Below are 20,087 nucleotides of genomic sequence, written 5' to 3'. Positions count from 1 at the left end.
CCAAGAAGCAGATTACTCAATCTTATTAAGTGCTTCTCCCTATCTTATCCCTCAGCTTTTAAGAATTAACCATCATCCTGAATTTTATGTGCATCTAGAAAATACATTTAGTTTTGCCTGTTTTAGAACTTTATGAAAAAATATCTCACTATATACAATCTTCTGGGACTTGTTCCCTCTCCCTCCCCTCAAAACTTTTACCAAGATTCATCTGTTACAAGAGTTTTACTCATTTTCAGAGCTTATGTAACATTCTATCTGTACTATCATATTATCCATTCTCCTGTCAATGGGCATTTAGAGTATTTTTACTTCAACCCTGTATTACAGTTTTAGTTCTCCAAGTAGTCTATAAGCAACTTAAATATAGGATATCTTCATATCTTCCAGAATACCAAGCACATTGTTTTGCACGTGTCCAAAAATGGCTGGATTAGCAAATGACATAAGGAACCAAATAAAAGTTATTAAATGGCATGTATCACCTAAGAACAAAAATTCTTAACAAAAACCACATTCTGAAGAAGGCTAACTTTCTGCATAATTACCAAAAGTTAGGAAAAAGTTAATGAGTGGTATACTGAGACATCTTTTTAGAAATACGTTTCCCAGTGGCTATGCCTGAAAAAAAAACCCTAAATGATGACTTTAATAATGGCAGCTTATATAAATTCAGTACTTACTATGTGCCAAGGATTGTGTTAAGCAGCTCATATGTATTAACTCATTAGATCTTTATAACTACACACAAGTATTTGACATGGATGACATTTCTCTCCTTCTTCAAACATTTCCTATACTTAGCTACCAGCACAACACACTCTCTTGGTTTTCTTCCTACCTCCTTTGTTGCCTATCCTGGATCCTCCTCTTCTCCCCCATCTCTAAATGTCAGTTCCATCCTTGGACTTCTCTATCTAGAGTCACTCTCTAAGTTTTTTCATCCATCTCCATAGCTTAAAATACTGATAACTTAAAATACTGATAACTCACACACAACATTTTTTAATCTCTAGCCCCAACTACTCCTCCGAATTTAAAATTCGTTTCTCCAAATAAGTACTTGACCTTCTCCCCCAGTTGTTCCCCTCCTCTATAATTAGTACCATCATTCATCCATTCGCTCAAGCTATCCTTGATGCCTCATCTTTCCTTATATCAGCAAATCCTGTAGGTTCTATTTCCCAAATATGCCTAGAACCTACTACTCACATCTCTATTGCTTCCAATCTTGTCTAAGGTACTGTCATCTTTCACCTGAACTACTGTAACCGCCTCCTAACTGATCTCTCTGCTTCTACTCTCACCTTCACCACCCACAGCACAACAGCTAGAGTGATCTTTTAAAAAAATAAACAGTAAAAGGATCATGTTACTTCTCTGCTCAAAACTGTCCTACAGCTTCCCGTAACTCTTAGAATAAACTATAAAGGCCTTACTTACATGGTACATAAGACCCTACATGATTTTGGTGTTCGGCCATCTCTTAGCCTTCCAACTCCTAACAGTCTCCCCATCACTCAATTCATTCCAGCAACAGGGCCTCCTTACAGTTTCTCAAACATATTAGGCACACTACTCCCTCACAGTCTTTGCACTACCTGAAAACACTCTTCTCTCAGCCACACAGCTCACATTCCCCCACTCTATGTAGGTCTTTGCTCAAATGCTGTCCCTCAGTAATATCTTCTCTAAACATACATCTAAAGTAGCATATTCTTGTCTTTTTCCACTCCTTTACCCTGCTTTTCCGTCAAAGCACTTGTCGCTATCTGATATCATATAATTACTTATTTTTGTTTATTTTGTCATTTTGAGAATTACAGGCTCAAAAAGGGCAGGAAATATGTTTGTTTTAATACTGTACTTTGTAAAAGAACAGTGCCTGGCACATATTAGCTGCTCAATAAATAATGAGTGATAGAATGTTGAATAAATCAGACAACTAGTAATTTTCTGCTAATTGACATGTGCAAAGTACCTTTTATAGTCCTACTCAAGTACCTAATTACAGACCTCTAATAACCATACTTCTGTTGGTGAAATTAAACTGCTAGGAAATTCTCCCTTTAAAAATATCATTTTTTTTTTTTTTTTTGGCGGTACACGGGCCTCTCACTGCTGTGGCCTCTCCCGTTGCGGAACACAGGCTCCGGATGCGCAGGCTCAGAGGCCATGGCTCACAGGCCCAGCCGCTGTGCGGCGTGTGGGATCTTCCCGGACTGGGGCACAAACCCATGTCCCCTGCATCGGCAGGCGGACTCTCAACCACTGCGCCACCAGGGAAGCCCTAAAAATATCATTCTTACAGGAGTTTTAAGTCCAAATTTAAGTGTCTCTATCAGCTACATGGGAAACTGCCTTTAATACCTTTTCCTAAGAAAGAAAAGTCATACAACTAAAGGAAAATAAAGAGAAAAATTATTCCATTAGCATACTTACCATTTCTTTTGGACCAGGGGTGTAAGCATGAACTTTTCACAAGTGCTTCATCAACTTTTCCTCCTGACATGTTATCCATGAACTGACGCCCATGTTCTAATGCAAGGTAGCAGTCATTGCAACAGTCCCGCTCTTCAACACGTACCCAGTTGTTAGTTATACCAATTTTGGGAAAAGGATCTTGGTCTGCAGCTCCAAAAGGTGAAAATAAATTAGTGCACTGATCTTGTAGCAATAATATCAACTCATCAGGCAATTTTTCAGATTCCTTTAGTCCTCCATTAACATGTTCAGCAGAAGTAGCCCTGAGAGCTTCAAAACGTTTTTCTGCTTCTTTGCCACATTCTGTGTTGCGTCCTATGATATCTAGTTCATCTTCAAGAAATAATCCTGAATTGTTTCCAAATTTTCTGTTCATGACAGCACTGAAGCCACAGGTACACCTATACTGTGCTTCCTGCGTTGGATCTGGAATGTAAACTCCAACATCGGCACCCTTGATATTCATGTTGCAGACACAGATACAGCAACTATCAAAGTTACAGTCTTTAAACAAATTCATAACTGATTCTGAAAGAATGAGGTTTACATAAAGACTGTGTGCTTCAGGGATGGAAGGAACAGTTGCAGGTTCAACAGAATTAAGGGGTCTGCACGTGGATGGGGTGGAAGCTGGTGAATATAAGTCTGAATTTTCATATTTGACTGAACCTTGAGCACTAGCTGGTCCACCAGCTCCACGAGGAGTCCTTGGAGTCCTTGGAGTCCTTGGAGTTGGAAACCTAGGGGTAGATGGAGAAGGAAGAATTCCTGCTCCACTGTTACTAGGAGGTGCACTGCTAGGAGGCATCCCAAAAGAAGCATGAGTTTGAGGTGTATAAGCAGGGCCATATTCTTGATCCATAGTACTTCCATCACTAGTGTCACCAGGGCAAAAGAGAATCAAAAACATGCATAAAGGAACATATTAGTAATGGGAAATACAACTAAAAATGTCCTGAATGTTTTTCAATAACACCAAAAATTATGAAAATACGATTAGTGCAAAAATTACAAGTACAATTAAAATGTATTTTTGGTTAGTACATCCACTCTAGGTGATTGTTGTGGGGTGAGACCCAACTAACTAGTTCCATTATAAATAAAATTTGTATACACTCTTCCACACCTAGACATCCACAATTACTATCTATATATTTCTTGTACTACAAATACCCATACTTCATTGATTCTAAGATGCCACTGTTTAAAAAAAACAAACCCAATTTTAGAGATATTTATGTGTAAAAAAAGGACAATGGCAATTCTAAGATGTTACGAATTATAAGACACCCCAATTTCAGAGATACTTAAATATAAAAAGTGTGTGAAATACGGCAAATGTACAAATGAGAGTGATTAGGATTTCAGACCAAAATAAAAGGTGCTTCCAAAGACAAAGTTTATTGGTCTTTAGTGTTCCAATACTTTAATAACCATACCGAACAAACACCATTATAAGCTATTAATCAGAAAATGATTTTTAGAACTTTCAAAAACCAGTATCTTTCTTCCGGGTACCAACATACTAGGTGCTTCTATGAAAAAAATTAAAGCTATACAAGCATTCATATACTATACCAATACTATACATTTAAATCATACCCCTCTTTGATGAATGGCATTGTAGGCCCTGAAGGAAGCAATTCCAATTTTCCAACAGTCCAACTCTGACGGTAAATACACTCTTCTGGCAATTTGATAGTAGGCAAACACTGGCTTGGTAGAGTTTTTAGAGGTGCAAACATGGAACATCCCACTAGAACTTGACAATTTTCAGGCTTATAGACATAAGAAAAATCCTACAATATAAAGACCATGACTTTTAGCATCTTATTTTCCAAGGGAAAAAAAAAACAACAAACTGACTCTAGTCCTTTTTTCCTGTCTTTAAACAAAATAATACAATGTAAATGTAATCCTACTCTTTTCTTAAATGCATTCTTAATAGTGTCACCATAATTCAAATTTGTTAATAACAAAATTAGAATCACTAAGAAAGGATTTTTGAATCTAGCGATAAACTAATTCTATACAAAAATATAGGAAGTGAATTATTTTTCTAGAAAAATAAAATACTTACTTTAATTTCAGAAGGTTTTGGGCTACAGAATCCTTCATCAACCTCAATTTTGAACTGTGCTCCTATACTAGAACTATTTCCTTCTAGAACAGTTCCTCCAGGTGTTGTATCCATACTACCATATTCTTTATTATTCATATTCATTGGGGAAAATCCCATAATATGTTGTTCCAATGATGGTGGTGTAGGATACATTTTATGAAGATCTGCAGTGCCTATATTTAATAAAACACACATTTTAACATAAGACTAAAAAGAAGTTACTCTGTGCTTAAAACAAAGCGGTGGAGAACTTTGTTGAGATTAAGTTTGCAGATTTATCTGGAACACAGATTTGGGAAGCTTACTTATGCAAGATAATGGGTCCAGATTTCCTGTCTTTGACTCCTTGCAGCTGGATTTATCATCTGATCCATTCGCCGATTTTTTAGATCCAGGCTATTAAAAAACACACACACACACATATTGCTCTGAAATTTAAATCCAACGTGATCAAGACAGTAATCATTCAGAGTAACTTGAAAGTAGAGCCCATTTGTGCTAGAGCCAAATATATACAAGATACAATTTAAAGATACAAAATAATTTAAAGACATAAAACACATTTTAGGTAATCAATAACCCAGATTAGTTTTTCTACTGATTTGATAATGCTCCAAATAACAGAGGAAAAAGTTCCTTCAAGAAAATGACCAGTACTTTCAAAATACACAGAACAACCTATTACTTAAAACCTATTAAAAAAAAAAAAGTACGAAAACCTACTATAAGGGTTTGTAATTAACATCAGAATTGCCTCTTAGTAAAAGATACTCATAAAGCATTTGTCCCTTTAAATAAAAGACATTAAAGATTCCTATATAATCAATCACCCCTCCAAATTCTTGTTTACACTTTTACCTTGTTTAATAATCTTCTTGCCCTGCAAAAACGCTACAACAGGTAAAACTAAGCAAAACTTCAGAAAGATCTCATACGACAAAGCAATAGGATCCCTAACTAAAGGTAGTTTTAATACATCGAACAAAACAAGTTTTAGAATCTCTAATCTGTCACCAGTGTTGTTAGAGCTGACAACTTGGTTCCTTGTCTCCTGTTAGCCACCTTGTCTTAGATATGTAGACTGAGCTCTGATCACAACCTTTGACCTCAGAAGAGCCACTGCTGATACGTGAATGGTAGAGAAAGTACAAAAGTATCAAAGTATTCAGGGATATATTCACCTAAAATATACTATATTACGGGATGTGGAGTAAAAGTTTATGTATAGTGATATCTGCTTTATGTCACTTAATTGAAGAGACCAAATGTACTATATAAGTTTCCAAGCTATCTTTATGCAGATGAAAAAAGAATTCCCTTTTATAATGCAGCACCCAATTCATTAATTTGCCAGAGACTTGACATTCTAGGGAATCTCATTTTAAGCTTTAATTTCTTTTATCTTCACCTTTCCCTGCAAATGGGTGTTAAAGATTAAGCATTACTTTTTCTTCCTGTTTCATTATTATAGTATGTAGGTGTCTTATAATAATGGCTGTGAAGCCAAACAAATTCAGAAGAAGTAGTATTCCTTAACAAATTGACAAGGCATATAACTTTAATGTTAATTACTTATTATTCTCTAATTGAGTCAATTTTTCGGTCATTTCTAAAACTAGAGGATCAAAGACTAGGTTAATAATTCTGCTTCCTCGAAATTGAGTCATTTGTTGAGACGTGGATGCATCTAGAGACTGTCATACAGAGTGAAGTAAGTCAGAAAGAGAAAAACAAATATCGTATATTAATGCATGTATGTGGAACCTAGAAAAATGGTACAGATTAACCAGTTTGCAGGGCAGAAGCTGAGACACAGATGTAGAGAAGAAACATGGACACCAAGGGGGGGAAACCGCGGTGGGGTGGGAATGGTGGTGTGCTGAATTGGGCGATTGGGATTGACATGTATACACTGATGTGTATAAAACTGATGACTAATAATAACCTGCAGTACAAACAAACAAACAAACAAACAAAAAACAATACTAAACTTTCTTTGGGTTATTTGTTTGCAAGTATGTTAATATAAATGTTTCAGACATTACATGAAATTTCTAAAAATCTTATATGTTCTGGTATAATGTTATAAGTCATAATTCTAGTTATTAAAGTAATAATAATAATTCTGCTTCCTAAGGACTGGAGAAAAAGAACATACGGCAGAGCTCAAATTAAGCTTAATTATACATGTCCTTCAAAGACAAAAAATAAAGAAAAAAACCCCTCAAAGTTTATAGGTGACATTATATCAAGAATGCTCAGGGGGCTTCCCTGGTGGCGCAGTGGTTGAGAGTCCGCCTGCCAGTGCAGGGGATGTGGGTTCGTGCCCCGGTTTGGGAGGATCCCACATGCCGCGGAGCGGCTGGGCCCGTGAGCCATGGCCGCTGAGCCTGCGCGTCCGGAGCCTGTGCTCCGCGGCGGGAGAGGCCACAGCAGTGAGAGGCTCGCATACCGCAAAAAAAAAAAAAAGAATGCTCAGGGAATTCCCTGGCGGTCCAGTGGTTAGGACTCTGTGCTTTCACTGCCGAGGGCCCGGGTTCAATCCCTGGTCGGGATTCTGCAAGCCAGGCGGTGCAGCCAGAAAAAAACACAAAAAAGGCTCAAACATGAGGTTAAAAAAGGACACCAATTAATTTCTTCCAAAATATATCCTATTGTTCAGGGCTAAAACATAGTATTCAAGTCACATATCACTTCTGAAAAATAAACTTATATAAAATGAAGGAAAACAAATTATAATTGTAATCATTAATAAGATACTCACTGTCAGTTCATCTTCATCAGAATTAAAAAGATTATCAAGGTCAGTATAAGAGACAGCCAGGTCTGAGTCATAAATCAAACTGGTTGATGGAGGACGGGCATGACTAGTAGGGCGTGGAGCATCTACATGTGTCAACCAGAAAAAAAAAATCAAAAATTCTACTACTGACCAAATGGGTATTATTCTATTTATTTAAGCTAGACATATAACTTTATAAGGGTGTTATGCAATAAGAAATGGTGACTTGTTTAAAATTTAGTTCATAGAAATAAACTTTTAAATATATGGTCATACCTTCCCCAGGAAGCTCACCAAAGGCTATGTAATCCATAACACAGCTAAGTAATCTACATTAATAATATGTCAAATAAAAATATAAACACTATCAGGACAACAGAATTAAACAGAATTAAACACACACACATTTAATTTTTCTATCTTCCTGAAATATAAAGGAAGCACAGATTCTCTGGCTCTTGAGTCAGACAGACTATTAATTTGAATCCCAACGCCAACACTAACAGTATGACAAGAATTAAATGTGACAGAATGTAGATAAAGCACTTTTGCCCAGTGCCAGGCACTTAAGTACTCACTTAAGTACCTCTTAGTTAAGTTTCATTTCAGTTCTAAAATTTTATTTTCCTTTTTTTCCCCCCAGTTTTAGTGAAAAAAATGACTTTAGAAAAAATAAAAATACAAATGAAAGTTAAATTCCTCTTACATTCCCACACAAGAAAGAAAAAAAAGAAAGCAATTTGGTGTATAAACCTTCCAAAGCATCCTCAGAATGGTTAAACAACTTGAAATAGCCCTCCCTTTCAGAAAGGTGAAAGTCACTTTCCAAGTGCCTCTGCACATTGTCCTAAAGATTCACTAAAGCAGTAGTTCTGAAATTTTTAGAGTGTGTAAAAATCATCTAGGATATTTATTAAAAACCAAGATTTCCCAGTTTCACTTCAAAACATGCTCCAGAATGTGGCAGATGGTCCACATTTTGAGAAAGCCACACCACAGGGACAACTACACATTTCCTATATCCTAGGGTAGGTAAACAGGCTAAAAAACCCGAATTGTTAACTCCCTTTAAGCTACTTAGAACCACTGACCACTAAATTTATTTCATGAAAGACCATCTCTTCCTTATTCAGATGGACCTTTTTTCTTATTCCTGTTTTTGGTTGCACAGAGCCTGACTGACCTTCTCTATTTATTCCAAATACTAAAACAAAACTTTGCCCCTAAAAGACACATACCAAAGGACAACTTCTTCTGCCTCCATCAAAAATTAAATAGATCTTGTAAAAGAACTAATATATCATGTCTCTCTATTCTATTCACAAGTAGCACAAGTCAGACACTTTCAAAGTGGAGTCTTCACCACTGTATCTCCAGTGCCGAGAACAGTGCCTACACATAACACGTGCTCAATAAATATTTGTTAAATTAATGACCTCAGCAACAGTTCTTCTAACTTGGGGAGAGGGGGAGAAAAGGACAACTAAATTACAGTAAAGTCTAATTCATAAATTGAGTTTTTAGATCTGAGAGAGATCTCAGGCGATGATCTTATCCTATCCCTTCATTTTACAGCTGAAAATTATTTTTATTTGTTAAAAAAGGAGGGACTTCCCTAGTGGCACGGGGGTTAAGAATCTGCCTGCCAATGTAAGGGACACAGGTTCGATCCCTGGTCCGGGAAGATCCCACATGCTGCAGAGCAACTAAGCCCGTGTGCCACAACTACTGAAGCCCAAGCACCTAGAGCCCATACTTGACAACAGAGAAGCCACTACAGTGAGAGACCTATGCGCCGCAACAAGGAGTAGCCCCCACTCACCGCAACTAGAAAAAACCCACGCACAGCAATGAAGATCCAAGGAAGCCAAAAATAAAAATTAAAAAAAAAAAAAAGGAAAGACGTTCCAACAATTCAAAACAGAATTTCTATCACCTAAACTTGCTTCTCCCAGTACAAGATAAACAATAAATCCATCATTTTAAGATAGGTCCCTTTCTATGAAACATATGAATTATGCAAAAAGGAACACTAAAAGTCCAACAATGTCAGATTACTTTGGAGTAACAATCCTGGAATGCAGTATTTTAAAAAACAAAATTAAAGTTTTACCTTGCTTGATAGAGGGACTAAATAATGACATAGCATCTTCTTCGTGTGATAACACTGTTACACTAGATGGCACATCTTCTACCTGCACACAATATTACATATTAGACTGAAATACATATTTTACCAATAATAAAATATACCAACTATTGAGTAGCTATGTATCAAGCATTCTGCTGGGTGTAGTACAGACATCAATAACTCTCACAACTAACCTACGTGATAAGGAAATAGTACACTCATTTTACAGACAAAAAATAGTTCTAAAGATAACCCAGGAAATACAGCTGATAAGTAGTGGAGCTGGGATTTCAACCTAAATCTGCCAAATCCCAAAGTCCATGTTCTTTCTACAATACCTACTGCCTTCCCAGATACTACTGTTTCCACATTTACAGAAGAACAAAATGTCAAGTACCTGGCACACAGTAAGGCTAAATAAAACTTTGTGAAATGAATTCTTTGTATTAAACATACTATTGGGTCCTTTTTGCAATTTTACAGCTTTCAATTTCCAATTTTGTATTTACGGCAAAATTCTTATCTAGCAGAGTTATCTTAATAGATTTCTCTGTCCTTAATAGATCCTCAAATATTTGATTTTTAAAATTTTAATCAAGTAAGTATTTGTACATCTCACACTTTATTCTCATAACAATTTACTTTCAGGGGCACTACAGGTTCTTGATTCACATATTCAAAGTATCATGTATTTTTTTTTTTTTTCAAAGTATCATGTATTTTATAAACTCAGTGATGTATATTTTACTGCAATTTTGAAAACTGGTAATTCACTTACAGCATAGTTTAACTCAGAATCAAAACAGTTCGTCTACCTAAATGTCCTGATTTCAATATAACAGAAATTAATGCACTCTTTCTCCAACCTCAAAACTTATACAACAAAAAATAAAGATCTTTTCATTATCAGAGACCAGCTACAATTTCAAGCCCATACAAGCTCTTAAATTATGTACAATGTGCCTGATTTACCTATTTTTAAAAAATGTTTTTCTAAGTTAAAATGATGATTTTTTTTTTTTTCCAAATACAAGTGTGGTCTATATGCAGAGCTACAGATCATCAGTGACACTCTGGTGTACTTTGATTTCTCTTACCTTGTGTTTTTTTCCAGCTTCTCTCTCATTATTTTGTCTATCTTTCTTATCAGGAAAAAGGAATTCCTCATCTCCTTCAACAAATGCATATGGATCAATTTTAGGTTCTTGTTCTGAATCAGATGCTATTGCTGAAAGATACTGATTTTTAATTTGATATTGCTGCACTAATTCATCAGAAACTTTTAAAGGTTTCTTACATTGCACCATTAACCTGCATAAAAAAAATAACAATAGAAAATTAATCATATTCTCCATAAAAGTATAACAAATTTCCAAAATGACTTAAGTATCATAAACTTTTTAGAATTATTAAAAAAGAAGAATTATTTAAAGATGATCTAATTTTCAATCCTTCATTTTACAAATGAAAAAACTGAGGCATAGAAAGGTTATGTGATTTACTGAAGTATCAAATTTAGCAATAGAGAAATGGAGCTAAAATCCTGGTCTCATAGTCTTTCCACCAAAATGTGCTGTCTTTTGGTTATCCACTCTGTTCCCAAGTCCTCAATTGCATTAACTTGTCCAAATCCATTCACTTGAAAGGGATTCAAATCTAAACTGTTCCAGCACAGAAACTCTCAAAGTGTGGGCTATACAGTGAGACACTACTTTTATACAATTTATACCTTTATACAATGAAAGTGATTATCCTTTTCCTACTGCCATGAGTGGATATATTTTAAGTTTAAAAAACTTAAGAGCATGACCTGTGTTTCATTAAAATAACATTATTACCATAAATCCAGCAAAACGTTTTACAGCGTCAAACAGAGTTTCGGCGCAAGTATCTCAGAGGTTTTTTACTAATCACGTTGGAAAATCAATTATTAGTTTTTTGGTTCCACATGGTGAATGATAAATATATGTTTATACTCTCCTAAAATATCCAATAAAATGACAAAGGGCAACAGAACAGGCAAGAAGACAACACTGAAGTTAGAAAGATGAACTACTGGAAAGAGACCAAAGAAAGGTGAAATCTACGGCTTAGAGAGGGAAGACAAAAGCAGCTGATCTGCACCACAGAACCCTGGAAATCATCAGGACTTTTACATCTTTGAAGACCAAGGTGCTTAGTGAGTGGGAATGGAGAAATGATTCATTTTTGGTTTGTGCATGACACTTTTAGACTCCCAAATTCATGTTCTCTATGGTTTGCAAAGCTGAGATTCCCATGCTGCCATAATAATGGCAGCCAGGCTTCTAGTCAGATAATGCTCAAAATCCTGCAATGACTATTTTACCCTGAGTAAAAAACAAAGTCCTTATAATATCCTACCAAAGCTTTCCATGATCAGTCTCCTCTTTTCCCCTCCAACTTCATCTTCTATTATTCTACTCCTCCCTCTCTTACTCTTCTTCCAAGGTCTTCCTTGATATTCCTCAAACAGGTCAGACACACTTCTGGCTGTTCTCTGTCTGGAACATTCTTCCTCCAAATATCTGCATGGCCAACTCCCTCACTTCAAGTCTTTAAATGTCACCTTATCTACAAGATCTTATTTAAAATTGCAATATGCCCACTGCCTCAACATTGATCTCACTTACCGGGCTCTGTTTTTCCCTCCATAGCATTTATCTCTTAATATACTATATAATTTGCCTATGTTCATGGTTGTCTGTCACTCCCACTAGACTATAAGCCTCTAAATGTCAGGGATCTTAACTTTGTTTACTGAACTATCCCAAATGCCTAGAAGAGTGCCTGGCACATAATAGGTGCTCAATAAATACCTGCTAAATTAATACATGAAATCTAAAAGCCACACAGGATTGAGATACTGTGTTTGCATTAATAATTCTAAAATACAGTATGCTGTACTTTGAAATAAATCCTCTTTATTCATTAGGAAGTGATACTGCTGCCACTACTTGTCTGTCCTGAGTATCAGGACAAAACAATCATAAGAGAAGTAAGGTTTGGAATCAATAAAGGTATTTGCTAGTTTATAAATTCTTTGAATGACAGAGATATCGTATCTTGTTAATCTATTCACCAATGTCCAGCACTAGAAGCACTCTATACCCTATACACTAAGGTTGAAACAGAGGTCATCAAAAGAATAACTGACATTTTCTAAATATGCTATCAAATATGATATATGTCACTGTTATTTCAATGTACCTCAGATTTATCCCCAAACTAAAATCCCAAGTCTACAAAAACTTTCTTCCATAGGAACATAGTGCTAACATAACTGTCAATGGGCTATATTCTACAATTACCTGTTAGAATAGTTCTGGTCTATAAATGAATAAGCATTTATTTCTTAGAAGAAGCTTTGTACCTCACCATATTAGATCCTAAATGTTTCCTGAATTGTCTATCAGATATCAATGTGAATCTTTTCAAAATAGCATTTCCATCTATTTTGACATATATTTTCTTATTTAATACTTAAAATAACATCATGAAAATAGGAACCAGAGGGTGTGCTCTCTTTGATATGAAAATTATGTTGAAAGAAATCGTCACATGGTGGCAGAGTTAGGGCTGGAAAGATTTTAAGTATGCCAATTCACATAACTATTCATAGGCGAAAAGTATAAGAACCTACCCCCCTCACCCCCAGTCACTAAGCTGAAAGACTACTCTGTGTTGACGTGAGTAAAACAACTGTTTTTCATATTAAGTTGTCCTCTAGCAGAAGCATAAAAACTGCCACACTCTATGCAAGTAGTTGTTAAGCTAGTAGGCAGTAACATTAAAAGGAAAAATCCTACTGCACAGGGCTCTACTAGGAATAAAAATGAGTAAATCAAATGCAATACCTAAAGACAACTTTTTGTTACTTTATTGAATGGTTCTCACAGACAGTGGGATATGCAAAGAATTTAAATGAAGTCAATAATATCAAGAGTATCGTCACAATAAATTAAAAATATAAATTATTTACATTCCACATCCTTCTATATTTAAAACTGATAAAAATAGAAATTAAAATTGCTATTTTTTTAAGAGATGCCAGATTAAAAACTCAAGTTAGCATTTCTTCACTCTCCAATTATATAGTATACATACACTTTTTGTGAATAGGAACAACACACCTCTCCTTTTCTAAAAGGAACTTTCACATATAGCCAAATAGTTAACTACAGAGATAGTTTCAATCAAATATAAAGCTAAATACACACAAACTGGAAAAGAATGATTAGGTACAGCCATGAACAGGAAGCTTTGCAATGCCCACAGCAAACTGAAATTACTTTTATATTATTCATTAACTATATCTCCTTCCTCTCACTGTGACAGTTACATATACTATCCTAAAATACTTGTAGAGAATTTAACATGGCCTATGGCATATGCTTTTATGTCTTTATTCAATAAAAATTCTTCTAGACAAGGTGTGACAATATTTTAGAATTGGCAATTACAGGAGATAAGCTACAGTTCAGGAAATGTTAATGAAGAAATGAATTCAATAAATCTCAAAAAAATTTTAGTAGTAACTTTTCCAGTACCATCTCCAATATTCATAACCAATCCTTAAACTGAGTCAAGCTAGCTGTCAAAAGTATAGCTTTATTGCATTAAAATAAGATATCAAATAAGGAAGACTTAAAGAAAAAAAATCTTAAAAAGAAAAAAATCTTAAGATTTAGAATACAATAAATCAAAACAAGTTTATTTCATCATAGACTTCTTTCTATGAAACAAAAAATTAGAAACTATCTTTTAGAGATCAAATAATGCATTATATAACTAGATACATACAATAAAAATCTGGTATATACATATTATATACAACGTAAGAGCTAATTCTATTGAGGGATATTACGGTTAAGATATCATGATGTATTTTTTATACTGAACAAGACATAATAAGAACTATGCTCAAGTACAGCTCTTTGTTCAGGGTTTAGAAATGTTCCTTCTGAATCAAGAGTTACAGACTCTTTAAGGCTGGCACAAATTCTACTAAAACTAAGTGCTAGACCCTTGAAAAAATATATTTAAAAACAACTGTAATGTTTCTTGGCAGAAATTTTGCTTTCTTTAAAACTTACAAGGTCTTAAGCCACTATTCTAAAATAGATGTTATCATTAACTAATAAAGAAACTAAAAATAATTAGAAGCAAAAAGAAAATAAAGATATTTGCCACAGATGTGTATATCTTGTGTGGGAGATATGCTATGCTCCAGCCCCAACCTCTCTCTGCCCTCCAAATAAATTCTAACAAATTAGAAAAGGAATTTCGCTTTAAAGTAGTTGCTAAAAAATTTGGCATCGACTGCTGCACATGAAGTCTAAGAATAAAGGAAATGCTTAGAAATGATGAAGTAATTTCTCTGCACTAGTTAAGCAGCCACCACCATCTAAAACTGAAAAAGAGTACCTCTTTTTAACTACCTATTATGAAAGCCTAGTGCCCACCCCTTAATACCAATCAATGGAAAACTTCATTTATTTATGCCAAATGGAAACTGAGTTGTCACTTAGCATAAATAAAACAAAGGTCTAAATTTCTCCTCCATAATTTTCTAAAAAGGCACACATCTGTAGAAGTCAACTACTATAAAGAAACCATTTTTAAATTTCTACTGATGCATTCTTGTCCCTCTGCATTCATTATATATCTAATTGGCCATAAAGTTCTTTAGTCTACTCCACATCTATAAAATCCCTCCATCCCTACCATGTCTTTCTAATTTCCTAATGAGGCCCCTGTATCACCTTATAAATAATATTTTGCCACTCCATTATATAACCCTACCCCACTCTTTAGGTCTCATTTCTCACCATAACACACCAAACCACTAAGCAGCACCCTATAATCTATCCATACAAAACTACATAAAGCTTCTGATCTCCATAAATGGAATTATTCTCCACTCTGGCTCTGCATCCCTACTATATCTTATATATATAGCTGTGTCAGAGAATTTAATACTATTTTCCATTAGACTACAATTTCATTTAAGGCCAGGACCCAAATTTACTTTATACCCCAACAGTGCCTTACAGTATCTTGTATATTATAGAAATTTCAGTTTTATTCAAACTGAAAAAGTACATCTTTGAGCAGTATGAATTAAAAAAGAAAGATAATCTTCCTAAGAAAGGATAAAGAATATAGAAGTTGCAACAGCCCTCTAATTAACCTCATTAAAATTAACTGCTATATATTTTAAAACATTTTCAAAACTTAAAGCTTGGAAAAAGATAATAGAAATTTACAATGACTGGGTAACACAAATTCACAAATTTTTTAATATAAAACAAACCAGGTTTCTGAATGGATTACTCTTATTACCAGAAATATGTTTGATCATATTGTATCTTTAAAAATACAGAATGCTTCTACAAAGAATTTAAGATTGTTTAAATGACATTAAGAAAGCGTAATAGTAATTCTTAGAATTTATTTTTAATGACAAGGGACATCATCTGACTTTGTCAACTGGCTTTGCCAACTTGCTACAAGGAGATGACTGACCCTCACATGATATCCCATCTCAAGTAATATTAAGAGCAGGTACTTGAATTAATAAGCTATTCCAACACGATCTTTTTAACTATGAGAAAAAATAACTTTTGTTTTAGCATAACACGAACACTGAAGACCATGCCAGGTATTTTACTGTGGTTTGGGGAGACTAAAGCAGTATGGGAGAGAGCTCCCTAGTGAAACTTAATCATTAAACATGTTTGGCGTATCTAATTTAATAACTTTTAACAGAAACTTGAACTCTAGAGTAAGTTATTTGTAACATTAAGGCACCTCAACATTACTAACATTTTGGGCTGGAAAATTCCTTGTTGTGGGGGACAGTCCTATACACTGTTAAGATATTTAGCAGCATCCCTGGCCTCTACCTACCAGATGTCAGTAGCACACACCCAGCTGTGACAACCAAAATGTCTCTAGTCATTGCCAAATGTCACCTGGGGGTGGGGGGGGTGGGAAGCGGCCAGAAACTGCTCCAATTGAGAACTACTGCCAGTAACTTCAGGAAGATAAAATAAAATCATCTAGATGATTAAAACGTAAGACCAAAACTTCTAACCTACCAAGTATAAAACAGGTGTATTCCACAAATATTTCTCAGTTCATATAGCAGCGAGGACTCTGATGGTTGACCTTCTGTGATATCTACCCTATCCTAATCTAGTATTACAATATGAAAACAAGGATTCTACCTACAAGTAATTTGTGACACAACACACATTTTAGTAACTAGCATAACCAAAACTGTATTCATATTCAACTTTAAAAACAAAAAAACCTCTATTCAATCTTTTATGTCTTCTTTTTATAAGGCAGAAAAAGATGGTGACCAGGAACAGGTAAAGGCATGTATTTTTCTTAATTTACATAATCATGACCCAGAACCATTCTACTCAGCATACACTATGCTTCTTTCTCATTCTTATTCAATGAGAAAAATGCCAAAGTACTTTTAGAACCGACTCTTAAGGTTAAGCTGTATTAACCTCTAAGAGACCCTCATTTCACTTACAGATGCTCATGCACACAAGCAGCCAATACACTAACTAAAGTTATGGCTAGAATTCTTAAACCCAATGAATATAATATGTCCATAAAAACTCACTCTTGAAGTTCTTAAAACTGAAAATATTTACATCACTACATTTTTACATACATTAAATAAGAAAATATAACACCTAGAAAGAAATGTTTTAAAATCATAAAGTAATCTAGGACCATATTGTCATTTCATTCATCCAACATTTGCTGAATGTCTATGTGCCTAGGATTGTTCTGGGAAGGCGTGCGCGCGTGCGTGCATGTAAGTTGGAAGAACACAGTAGTGCACAAGACCAAGTCCTTGCCCTCATAGAGCTTACATTCTAATAGGGAAGAGACCATTAACAAATATATAATTTCAGATAACTATATATATGGAGAAAATGAAAGTGGTACACAGGATAGGTTGTGACTTGGGGATTAAAGAGAGGTCACAGTTTAGGTACTGTGGTCAAGGAAATACCTCCTGAGAAGGTAACTTTTGAGTTCAACTGAACAGTAAGGGGCGAGGTATTCCCCCCACCCCGTAATGCAATTCTAAAGACCATGAAGAATGACCTTAACTTTTTTGAAGGAATAGCAAGAAAGCTGGTGTGGTTAAATCAGGAAGCAAACAGGAGAGTAGCAAATACAAGTAAAGAACTAGGTATGCAGGAGATTGTGTAGAACCTTACAGATGAGGGCAGAAGTATGGATTTTATTCTAAATATGAAGAGTTTTAAGCAAATGAGTAACATTATATTTAACTTACAATGATCACTCTGACTGCTGTATAGAGACTACATAAAGAGAAGTATAGAATCAAGGAGACCAACAGTTTCAGGCAAGAGTTGAAGTTAGCTTGGATTTTTATATTACATCCAGCACAGATTAAGACCTTTTAAGGCTTGCTTCCAAGACATCATTTGCTTTCAAGAAATCTGCTGACTAATTTATTAACTAAGTTAGTCATCTTCCATGATCATAAGGGTATTCTGAAGTCCCTCAATTTCAAGTCCAGATTAATTTTAATTAAAAAAAAAGTCATACTAGAATGCTTTTAAGATTCAAAGTGCTAGATGAAGCACACGGGTTTGTCTACTAAAATAATAACCAAGAAATTTTAAAAGAAAATACATCTCTAACAGTAGGGAAAATGAGAAAGAAGCTATAAATAGATCAGGAATTTTACTTAGTCTCAGGGAAGCTCAAAATCAACAAAACACAGCAGAGAAAGTTCGTGGCTTACAATATGCAAGAGGGGGCTAAGGGCAAACTATATAAACAACAGGAGAGCCAAACTGCCTAAAAACCAGAGAAAACCTGGACTTACATCTCTAGACAGAAATGAAAAAAAGCTGAAAAAGGAGAAACAAAGTGTTCCTATTTTTTTATAACCATTTAAAAAATCGAAGTATAGTTTATTTACAATGTTGTGTGTTTCAGGTGTACAGCAAAGTGATTCTGTTTTGTGTGTGTATATATATATTCTTTTTCAGATTCTTTTCCATTATAGGTTATTACAAGATATTGTAATATAGTTCCCTGTGCTATACAGCTGGTCCTTGTTGTTTATCTATTTTATATATAGTAGCGTGTATACGTTAATCCCAAACTCCTGATTTATTCCCCTGCCCCTGCCCCCCAGTCCTGAACGGGTTCCTTTTCTAAGAAAAATGAATAAACTACCTGGTGAAGGCACAAGATCCTTTTCATCCTCGAAGTTTAGGTACAAGGTCTCCCCTCCTAAACATCCCCTACCCCATTACCATAAAGCAAAGTTTCTGGAACTGATACAGTTCATTCTAAAATATTTGTTGAGTGAGTTAAGTCCTGCCAATCAACAAGGCTCTGCCTTTATACACAAAATTTCCAATCAGCTCATCTATTCATTCCCTCATTCTAAAATGTGTAAGCTCAAACAGTAAGAAGAAATGTGAGAATCAGTATAGTAAAGAAAAAGACTCAAAGTAATTCTAAAGGAAAAAAAGTTACAGGACATTAAACGAGGGGTTGCTATTTAAAAAAAAAAAAAGCTTAGAAATTAAAAAAACATGAGAAACAAATATTAAGACTTTAAGAAAAGGGCTAGAAGTTGAGGAATCCCCTCAGGAAAAAAAGATGGAAAATGAAAGAAAATACAGAAGTTCAACATCTGAATTCATTCTAGAGGTTCTGCAGAGAATGGGGGAAAAAAATGGAGATATTTTCCAAGAAAAGAGAAACTTCCCAGTGACGGGACAAAAAAGACTTCAAATTGAACCAGCCTTCCTCAAAAGTTCAGTACAAGGACTGAATAAAAGACCACTATGTATACACATATTCTTGCAAAATTTCAACATTCTAAGCTAAAGACCCTAAAAGTTTGAGAGACTGATAGAGAAGGAAATGTAATCTTTGCAAACTACTTGGCCTTGCATTAATAAATAGGTAGACAGTTTTAATGAATATAACGGTAAAATGAATATAATGGTTGGTTGACTTTCACCTTTAAAAAAACACTGTAACTGATTCACTTTGCTTTACACCTGAAACTAACACAACATTGTAAACTAATACTCCAATAAAAATTTTTTAAAAACCCACTATAGATAAAAATGCAAAAAGCTTGTGGGACAGATAATAAATATAATCAGAACAACACAGAAAGTAAAGGGAGACCTGAAAAAAACCCTATTTCTGCCCCAAAGTATGTCATACATATTGTGGACAAAGGCGGCAAACCACAGAACAGAGGAAGGTATCTGTAGCACATATAACTAATACAAAATTGATAGCCAGAATATACAAAGAATAATTAGGAGGAAAAGAAAAGAAAAAAAAATGGACTAAAAATGATATCCGAGGCACATATAATTAATATAAGATTAATAACCAGAATATGAAAAGAATAAATCAGGAAAAAAAAGAAACGAAAATAGACTAAAACATATGATATACAGGCCTGTAAACACTTTTAGTGATGCTTAACCTCACTAGAAATCTAAAAC

General features: G+C 34.8%; 1 protein-coding gene across 2 annotated transcripts in view; it reads right to left on the bottom strand.

Annotated features, from left to right (window-relative positions):
* MED13 (mediator complex subunit 13) overlaps window positions 1–20,087 on the bottom strand; it is a 95,232-nt gene that overhangs the window by 34,820 nt on the left and 40,325 nt on the right. For both annotated transcript variants that reach the window (XM_027087275.1, XM_027087274.1), the window contains exons 10-16: window positions 10,617–10,830; window positions 9,502–9,583; window positions 7,371–7,492; window positions 4,912–5,002; window positions 4,565–4,779; window positions 4,087–4,283; window positions 2,443–3,359 (exon numbers count right to left, since the gene is read on the bottom strand). In XM_027087275.1, coding sequence (XP_026943076.1) covers window positions 2,443–3,359; window positions 4,087–4,283; window positions 4,565–4,779; window positions 4,912–5,002; window positions 7,371–7,492; window positions 9,502–9,583; window positions 10,617–10,830 — 1,838 coding nt within the window. The remainder of the gene's footprint in view (window positions 1–2,442; window positions 3,360–4,086; window positions 4,284–4,564; window positions 4,780–4,911; window positions 5,003–7,370; window positions 7,493–9,501; window positions 9,584–10,616; window positions 10,831–20,087) is intronic.

The sequence above is a fragment of the Aethalodelphis obliquidens genome, unplaced genomic scaffold, assembly GCF_003676395.1.
Source record: "Aethalodelphis obliquidens isolate GAN/ISIS:26980383/991018 unplaced genomic scaffold, ASM367639v1 scaffold58, whole genome shotgun sequence".
Taxonomy (NCBI): domain Eukaryota; kingdom Metazoa; phylum Chordata; class Mammalia; order Artiodactyla; family Delphinidae; genus Aethalodelphis; species Aethalodelphis obliquidens.
This window is presented reverse-complemented; position numbering and strand designations above follow the sequence as displayed.